Source organism: Bison bison, unplaced genomic scaffold (genome assembly GCF_000754665.1).
Source record: "Bison bison bison isolate TAMUID 2011002044 unplaced genomic scaffold, Bison_UMD1.0 scf7180017864168, whole genome shotgun sequence".
In the NCBI taxonomy this organism is placed as follows: Eukaryota; Metazoa; Chordata; class Mammalia; order Artiodactyla; family Bovidae; genus Bison; species Bison bison.
In genome coordinates, this window is record NW_011494740.1 from 3,457,717 (window position 1) to 3,467,829 (window position 10,113).

General features: G+C 37.9%; 1 protein-coding gene across 3 annotated transcripts in view; it reads right to left on the reverse strand.

Moving 5' to 3' along the window:
• Positions 1 to 2,562: 2,562 nt before the first annotated feature.
• The window catches only part of ZBTB11 (zinc finger and BTB domain containing 11), a 34,038-nt gene continuing 26,487 nt past the window's right edge, over positions 2,563 to 10,113 (reverse strand). For 2 of the 3 annotated variants that reach the window (XM_010841994.1, XM_010841995.1), the window contains 3 exons: positions 7,811 to 7,969; positions 7,516 to 7,691; positions 5,064 to 6,937 (listed from right to left, as the gene is read on the reverse strand). In XM_010841994.1, coding sequence (XP_010840296.1) covers positions 6,420 to 6,937; positions 7,516 to 7,691; positions 7,811 to 7,969 — 853 coding nt within the window. In that variant the 3' untranslated portion in view covers positions 5,064 to 6,419. Of the gene's footprint in view, positions 3,902 to 5,063; positions 6,938 to 7,515; positions 7,692 to 7,810; positions 7,970 to 10,113 lie in introns of those variants that run through there. The other variant, XM_010841996.1, reaches the window with a different exon arrangement.

Here is a 10,113-nt window from a genome sequence, read left to right on the forward strand (position 1 = left end):
GAAGGACTGATGCTGAAGCTCAAATACTTTGGCTACCTGATGCAAAGAGCTGACTCACTAGAAAAAACACTGATGCTGGCTGGCAAAGATTGAAGGCAGGAGAAGGGGACAACAGAGGATAAGTTGGTAGCATCACTGACAATGGACATGAGTTTTGACATCGGGAACTGGTGGACATCCACAAGATGGTGAAGGACAGGGAAGCCTGGTGTGCTGCAGTACATGGGGTCGCAGAGTCGGACACAACTGAGCGAATGAACACCACCACCTTTGTATCAAGTACTGCAAAGAAAATAATATGGAAAGAATGCAAGTATTGATACTAATTAGGTAAAGTATTTGCAAACGGTTAAAGCAGATCTAACTGAAGATGCAACTGAGAATGAAAAGGTGTGTATGTGGGAATACGGTTATATAAGGAATGTCTACTTTTCCACTTAGTTTTGCTATGAACCTAAAACTGCTCTTTAAAAGAAAGTTAAAAAAAAAAACCTAAAATGTGGACAGTGGTTTGACTTAATAGATTGACAAGGTATGTCTCTTAACCATGAATCTAATAATACTAAGTTTTATATAAACCCCCCCAAATATATTTGCTGTGAGAGAATATTAATCTGTGTATGAACAGTTATATGCATTACCATACCAGTAAATTTCCCAAAACATCATTTAAATATAGTTACATTCTCAAAGGGTCACTCTGAGAAGATAATGTCACTTTCCCAGTTGATTTTAAACAGGTTTGTTCTCATTCTATCTTATTTGAATGCTACAGTAGGCATCGACTATGAGATGCTCCAAGGAAGACAACTGGGAATCTTAAGTATACATTTTACTACAGGCCTTGCTTTCTCCAATAGGAGGAACTGAAGAAGCAGGCATGGGACTTCCCTGGTGGTTCAGTGGTTAAGATTCTGCACTTACAACGCAGGATGTGTGAGTTTGATCCCTCTTGGGGGAACTTAAGATACCACGTGCCACACTGCCAAGAACACAAAAAGAGCTGCCGTTCTGTGCCATCATGCTGAAATGGAGAAAGATCCTGACAACAGCCATCTCTTGTCACATTACACACTTTCATTACTAACTTATGACTTCCCTGCTGTGGACATAGAGCCATTAGAAAACTAGGAAGGTTCAAGATTAAGAGCAATTTCAGATATTAATCTGAAGTAATTAAGAAAAAAACAGGGCAAGCATGAAAACTGGAAAGCCAAGATATTGGTAATATACTGCATTTGTGAGTTTATTAAGTCTTAAAAGAGTACTATGTTAACAGGGTTTCCCAGGTGGTGAAGTGGTAAAGAATCCACTTGCCAATGCAGGAGATCAAAAAGATGTGGGTTTGATCCCTGGGTCAGGAAGATCCCCTGGAGTAGAAAATGGCAACCCACTCCAGTATTCTTGCTTGAGAGACCCTATGGAGAGAGTAGCCTGCTGAGCTAATAGTCCTTGAGGTTGCAGAGTCAGACATGTCTGAGCATACATAGAAGCAACAGATCAGAGACATTGCTAAGGAATTCATTGGCTGAATCACTGACGGAAGCATCCCATGACTAGGGGGTCTGGATCTAGGTACCTGGAGAATAGTAGATGCTAAAGAGAAAACTGGCACACACACACACACACACATATATATACAGGATAACTTTTAAAGTTTAAGAAAAACCTTCAGTCAAGATTTAGGAAAATCCACAGAGGGTTTTCTAGGGGAAATGGGGTCAACATAAGGCCTAATTGTATAACAGTAATTACCACTGGTGTGGGAGTTAATGAACTATATGCCTCTTACGTGTTTTCACACCTGTTGTAAAGTGTTGATATGTATCTGAATTTACACTGCCTACAGCTCATGAAATGGATGCCCGTGGAGTAGAAGACACTGTGTGCCAAGAACTTACAGCAAGGAATGAAAAACTCAAGTGGTAGATTTATATGCAAATATGTCAGTAATTTTTTTTTGTTTAAATTTTGAGAAGTCTTTATTTGCTTTACACAGCAGCAAAATTTGTATATTATACATTGCCTTTGTGTGGGTTCAGTCACTAAGTCATGTCTGGTGTTTTTGCAACCCCCTTGACTAGCCCACCAGGCTCGTCCATCCATGTAATTTTCCAGGCAAGAATACTGGAGAGGGTTACCATTTCCTACTCCATGTCATGTTTTCTAGTTGGCTTTCCTGGTGGCTCAGATGGCAAAGCGGAGAAGGCAATGGCACCCCACTCCAGTACTTTTGCCTAGAAAATCCCATGGACAGAGGAGCCTGGTAGGCTGCAGTCCATGGGGTCGCTAGTCGGACACGACTGAGCGACTTCACTTTCACTTTTCACTTTCATGCATTGGAGAAGGAAATGACAACCCACTCCAGTGTTCTTGCCTGGAGAACCCCAGGGATGGGAAGCCTGGTTGGCTGCCGTCTATGGGGTCGCACAGAGTCGGGCACTACTGAAGCGACGCAGCAGCAGCAGATGGCAAAGAATCTGCCTGCAATGCAGGAGACCAGGGTTTGATCCCTGGGTTGGGAAGATTCCCCTGCAGACAGGAATGGCTACCCACTCTAGTATTTTTGGGGAATTCCATGGACAGACACAGGCTACAGTCCACGGGTTACAAAGAGTCAGACACGGTTGAATGACTGAGCACTTTCTAACTGAACTAATATTCCTATGAAAAGACAAAGATTGGCAGCCTGGACTTTTTTTTTTCAAAACAACCATAGGAAATTTTCTGGTGGTCCAGTGGCTCAGCCTCCATGTTTCCACTGGAGGGAGCATACGTTCAATCCCTGGTCAGGGAGTTAAGATATTACAGGCTGCACAGCCAAAAAAGCCAATCATATACTATGTATAAGAGACATACCTTAAATATGAGGTTATGAGCAGGCTGACAGCAATAAGCATGGTAAAATGTACCACGTGAATACCACCCCCCCAAAAAATCCTGATGTAGCTATTTTACTATTTTAAAAATATTCATTTGGTTGTGTCAGGTCTTGGTTGTGGCATGCAGGATCTCCCGCTGCAGTATGTGACTTAGTAACTGCTGCACCGGGGCTTATTTGCCCTGCAGCATATGTGATCTTAGTTCCCCAAAGATGGAACCCAAGTCCCCTGAACTGTAAGGTGGACTCTTAACCCCTGGATCACCAGGAAGCCCCTGTAGCTATTTTAATTTCAAAGTAGACGTAAAGCCAGGAGCATTACCAAAGGCTCTTCATTTTACCCTTTCATAATGATACGAGGTTTAACTCACCAGGAAAACAATTCTGTATTAGACAACTAGTAACAGCTTCAAGATATATGAAGCAAAAACTGCCAGGATTATTAAAAGGAGGAGAAATAGGCAAATCTACATTCATACAGGTAGAGGTATTTTTCTAACTGATAGAACCAACAAGCGGGAAAAAAAGAATAGGGGTACAGGATATTTGAACAAAAATAATCATTTAATTGACATATTTAAACAATGCCTCCACACTGCATAAAATTAAGTTCTCATGAAACATTTACAAAAATTGACCACTGCTTATCCATAAAAAATAACCCTCATCAAATGTTAAAGAATAAAAAATACACAATATATTTTTAATCACAGTAAAATAATTTTAGAGATCACTAACAAAAAAGATAACCCCAAAACCCTCTATGTTTAGAAGTAAAATATATGTGAAAGAATAAATTATAATGAAAATTAAAAAATACTTTAAATCAAGTAACAGTGAAGGAATACCATATCCCAATGTGTGGAATGCTGTGAAAGCTGAGTTTAGAAGAAACTTACAGCATTAAGTATATACATTAGAAAAGATAAAAGTCAGCAGGCCTTACCTGAATGGTGGTAAACTGGAAAGAGGCAGCAAATTAAGCCCAAAGTCAAGATGGCTCAGTGGTAAAGAATCCGCCTGCCAATGCAGGAGATGTGGGTTCAGTTTCTGGGTTAGGAAGATCCCCCGGAGAAGGAAATGACAACCCACTCCAGTATTCTTGCCTGGGAAATCCCATGGACAGAGGAGCCTCGGGGGCTATAGACCATGGGGTCACAAAGAGTCTCAGCGACTAAGCAACAACCTGTACTCTTAACATTTATAACATTCTGGAGAAATCCAATAAACAGCAGTATTCACTTCAAAACTTCAGATAACAGACTATAAAATAAGCCTGATATATTTATCCAAACAGTACATGTAAACCCCCTGTTTAGGAACCTCCATGGTTCCTAAAGGTTTAAACTGCCATTATAGGTTGAATCCTCTAATTCAGTTATGAGTGGGAAGCATCATGTACAGTTACACCACAGCTATTAAAAAAGATAAAAAGACACTGAAGGTCTAGACTAAATCCAGCAGTTAAAGTAACTGTGAAATTATGTAAAAAGCCACTGAAATTTAATAAAACAGCACTAACAAGCAGATTTAATCAGGAGATACCTGATCTGACAACAACAAATCAATGTGTGCTTTTAGAAAGGAATTATTATAAACAGTTTCTCCATGGAAATATAAAACTGAATTTTTGGAATCTTTATACTTACTTCTGCATGAAATTTATGTAATTCTCTAAACACACTTAAATTATCCAAACATGGCAGTTAATTGTACTACTTTTGATTTTGTTAAGATTATGTTTAAGTGTAATAATAAGTCTTAATAGTATTATATGTTCCCTCAGTGGTTATTTTTTATGTGTTCAATTCCCCTCCTCTTTAAAAATGGATTAACTTAATAATAAATAACAGCAACTGACTTATGAGCTGAAAATAGTGACAAGCTTAACTTCAAAGCTTATGCTTTAAACAAGATTCAACATCCTTTATTTACATATTTATGACATACATTAATGGTCTTACCCAATTAACTAAATCTAATAACAGTGGTGACAATGGAACATAAAGACAATTCCAAATTCTAGATTGAAATACATTTTCACTAACTGAAACATACGATTAAACAAGCAGCCATTATAAAGTTGTAGACTGTTATGTCAATCCACTTAAAATTGAAAGTCAGCCACACAGCTACCGAAACAATGGGAAATGTGCAAATGCAAATATTACATATGCAGGTATAGCACATGCATGGCATCACATTTATTTTTCTTTTAAGCCACTTAAAGTAAACCGGAATAAGCATTTTAATAATATATATACATCAAGGCACATTCTTTTCTTGTGCTTTAGGAATGATTTACATGTGATTTGCTTATATCTTAATTTTACACCTTATATTAGCTTATTCTAATACTTAGAAGTTTAATTTTAACAATTATAACTTGAGTGGTAGTATCCCAGGAGAGAAATGTGATATCTCCCCATGGTTATTTTGAAAAATGAGAAAATTAGATAGCTTACAGAGGTGGAAATTTAAAAATCAAACACAAATTAATTTTTCAGGCAACTTTTAAAAAGAATTTACTTTTAACAATTTGGTGGGCCATAATCAATTCCTTTAAGTAGTATACTATAATGAGGGTTGAACTGAAGAATTTTCAATATTCTGAAATTACTTGACAATCATATGGTATCCACAGGACTGCTGTAGATACCTATATTGCTATCCTATTTCTAAACTGCAGTTTTTTAACAAAATTGAACAATTAAACATGATACAAAAGCTGCAAACAACCAAACCTAGTTTTAACCTTTTTTTCCCCCCCATTTATTTTCTTGTTATCAAGGAGAAATTTCCCATCAACAGAGATTATTAACAGTGTTCTTTGCTCATGGTCAATTTACTTGCCTTGAAGGTTAGCATAGTAAGGCTTAATAGGCATTTCATGCATTTGAATTGCATTTGAAAAATTAGCTATTCATTTAAGGGTTCCCCATACAGATTAAGTACACTGTGCAAACTTGATTACAACATGTAACTCATTAAGTGCTTTACAACAGAATAAAGAATCCCTGACTTTATAAAGGGATAAAATAAATAGTAAGTCAAGAATCACAGATGTGAAGCATTTAAAAAAATGTAACATACCTATGCATCCTACTAAAATGTTTTATATTAGAATTTTTAACCCATAAACAGGGCAAATGAAATCACAGAACCTCTATATTTTGAGAATAAACAAGAAAGCCAATTAGTACAGCCTTTTAAATTAAAAGTATATATAATCAAGTCAAAATGCAAATAAAACTGTACGGTTTTTAATTTAGTACAGTTCTTTTTAAACATTAATTCGTAAGAAGTATACCATGATAATCCACTGCCACCAAATAGATTTGTTTTCAATTTGTTTACAGTAAATGGACTTTTCTACAGAACCATTAGCTAGACAAATCGTTGTATGTTAAAACACCACCAAATAGCCCAGAGCCTGTACATACAAACTCCAGGCAGATAGTCATACAGTATTGTAAACAAATGTTCTGTGAGTTCAATATACATGAGACGTCGCTTCTTTTTATCTCTATTACTACATTCATTCTGTTTCTGAAATATGTGCCACCTCTACTTCAACAGTTTGAATAGCTTCTGCGACTTCAGAGAGCTTTTGTCCTTGCTGCTGTGCCAACACATAATTAACCACTTGCATAATACTTTGGTCAGAGAGTGTAGATACTGACGGACATTCTTCAGTCGCTGCAACAGCTTCAAGAGCTTCCATAGTTTCTCCCGTCACTACCACAGTTTCAAGTTCTTGAGGACCATTGTTTTCTTGTTCCTGCATATCTGCTGTTAAGATGCTAACAGCATGCTCCACTTGAGTTCCCTGGTTATGAAACTGAAGGGTATCTTTTTCCAGCATGATCTTGCAAGGCACATAATCTCTGTGGAATTTAGTCATATGTTTACGGAGTGTTCTAGCATCTATGTAGGCTTCACTACACACAGGACAGACATAAGGCCGTTCACCTGTATGTGTTCTGACGTGGCGTTTCAGAGATCGGGCATCAGCCCAAGCAACTCCACATGTTAAGCACTCAAATGGCTTAACTCCTAGTAAAAGGAAAAAAAAAAGGAAAAGAGAGGTGTGTGTGTGTGTGTGTGTGTGGTGAGGTCCAAGTACCAAAATTTATTACAGCTGCCTGATAAATAATGCTTTAAAGTACAGTAGCCCATAAACATTACTATCTTGACTATGGCCATCTTTTAGTTAGGGCCAAATGGTTTCCCTTAGAATAAAGCAGATTCTGGATATAACCTCTCTAAAGATGTTCCTATGGATAGAAGTTACTCTGAGACAATTTTGAGTTTCTGTGAAAGTCCCTTTACACCTTCCCAGCAATCCTATAATCCTAGGATAAAAAAACAGAAGCTCAAGTAATCCATTCCAGAATAAAAATATCAATACAGAATATTAAGCTCACTAAGAAAGGAATCTACCTATCTACACAACAATTAGGTAGTCAGATTCACAATCACTGCTATTATTTGAATACACCTTCCATAATATGGGATTAATCTCTCATTAAGGAAGATAACAGACAAGAGGAATGGAAAATGAAGAACCACTACTGGACTGGTCTGTATTCTATTTAAAGGTCTATCTATTAACCTCCATGAAGTGTAGTTACCTCCATGGTTGTTCATGTGTCTTCTATACTCTCTCAGCTGAGTGAATTTTCTTCCACATTGTTCACACACCCGTTCCAGGTTTTGCTTTGCTCGTCCTTTTTTTCCATGGGTAGCTTTCTTTACATGCCTTCTGAACAATGCTTTTTCGTAAAATTCTTTGCCACATATATTACATCTAAAATAGACGAAAAACTCAAATTACCTTTTCCTAAACACCAAAACCATACTAATGGACTAACAATCCAAGTACATACATATCTCAATTAAGCTCAGATTCGCCCCAGATTTACCCACCTGTACGGCTCAGTGACAGAATGAGATTTCACATGGGAATACCAGTCTTTCTTCCAACTATAGCACTTATCACAAAATTGGCACTGGAATGGCTTCACACCAAGATGTTTGTTCATGTGCTGGCGAAGGTCTCTAGCTTCAAAGAAACTTTTTTCACATCTGCAATAACAAAGTCCATTCACCCAAATGGATCATCTTATTCTTTTAAAAGAAGTTTCCAAGAACTCAGTATATTCCTGGGTTTCTACAACTCTACAAGATGATCCCAATTTAAAACAAAACAAAACAAAATCTTAGTATTGCAATCTTGCATCAAGGCTGGAGTGTGTTAAGTTCCTTTAGTTCCAGAGTACTAGAAACATTTTAGAAAGAATCCTGCAAAGCTCCCAAAGGTTATCATAAAGGTGATTATCTTCTATCTTCTCCTCAACTCCTTGGGATGTGCCCTTTTTACATCCCTTTTCACCCTCTCCCATTCTGTCCATCTGCTGGGGGTAGGATTTACTCCTGCCCATAAGGATGGAGCAACTGACTTAGGTGTAGGTCAATCAGAGCACAGCATTCTCTCAGCCACTGTGATTGATCCACACAAGACCAAATGCCTTAGCCAGATTCAATAGGAGTGACCTCAGGGCTTTTACAGGAACATGAGAAATGCAGCTTGACAATTTGGGAGTTAAGGGGATGTGAGGCTGAAACCATTGCCACTGTCTTATCCACATTGAGTCTCACAGACATCAAGTGCTAATGAATCTGAAATCAATTTACATTAAACCATTCAGACTCCTAGTTCATTCAAGCCAGTTTAAACTGGGTTTTCTTACATTTGCAGCTATAAAGGTATGCATAATAAACTACTTTTCTTTTAAAATAAGACTGAGTAAGGGGACTCCCTGTGGTCCAGTGTTAAGACCTCCCCTTCGAATGCAGGGGGTTGTGGGTTTGATTCCTGGTCAGGGAGCTAAGATCCCACATGCCTCATGGCCAAAAAACCAAAATATAAAACAGAAGCAATACTGAAACAAATTCAAAAAAGGCTTTAAAAATGGTACACATCAAAAAATCTGTAAAAAATAAAAATAAGACTGATCAGAGTGACATCAGCAAATATGGGCAGAGTTGGTAACTCCAAAAGCCCAACCTTCCACAAAATCAGTAGACAAAGTGGCAAAAACAGTCAGAATCAATTTTACTGGTGCTCTGGAAACTGATTAAAAGTTTACAGCAACCAGGTAATTATTTAATTAAGAAAAAAATTGTTGAATCCTGGTAAAAGAGCTTTGTGGCATTTCAACTCACCCTGACCCCATCCCCTGGCTCCTCAGCTCAGTAGACACAGAATTCATTCTCTCTATGGGTTCACAGTATTAGAGGGACTTAAACCGAACTGTAGTTGTTTTGAACTACCTGGTACCTCTCAAAGTGCTTGCTTTTATGTAGCCAAATTCCCCCAGGGCTGAGGACTTGGGAGTGGTGGGAAGAGTAGACAGGAGGGATTGGTTGGAAACATTTAAAGGTAAAGGTATTAGCCACAGCTGCTGGGGCAAGGAATGGCAGTTGGGAGGAAAGGCTGGAGAATGAGATACTTCAGGAAATAAGACCTTTGAAAAACTCTCACATATTCCCAGGCAAATTATTTGCCCAGGGCTGGCACATGCTCGGAAAAGAGCTGAAAATGCTCCATGCTCTCACTGATAGCTGACTCTGCACAAACAGAAAGAGAAGACCATGGCAGGATTGTAAACTGCCTGGCTGAGTGTTAAAGGCATTCTGGAATCAGTGGTAATGCTTGCACAACACTGAATGTACCGAGAGCCACTGAACTGAACACTTTAACATGATAAATGCTATGTTATATGAACTTTATAAAAGGGATCTCAGGAGGTTCTGGGAAAAGAGGGAGAGGAAAGGAGTCTGAAGAAAAAGAGAAATGAGCAACAAGTCCAGTACTTCAGAAGAATTGCCTATTAAGAATCTCTGCCTGGCACCAAGGGACCGTTCATTCCTATAGTCCCTACCCCTAGGCCGCACATTTGAAGAATTTCTTTAAGGCATTTAAAATGAATGATTCATATGGTATGAGATTTATAATGCAAATAAAACTGCTAAATAAATAGGAACACCTAGACAAAGGCAAACTGATTAAAATCAAGAGTAAACAAATAGTATTTTTTTTTTTTAAGTAAAATAATAGTTTACTATTAGATTCAACTATTTTCTTTTTTCAGTTTTACTGAGGTGTAACTGACAAAACTGTAAGGTATTTAATGTGTAAAACATGATGATTCAATATGTATGTATAC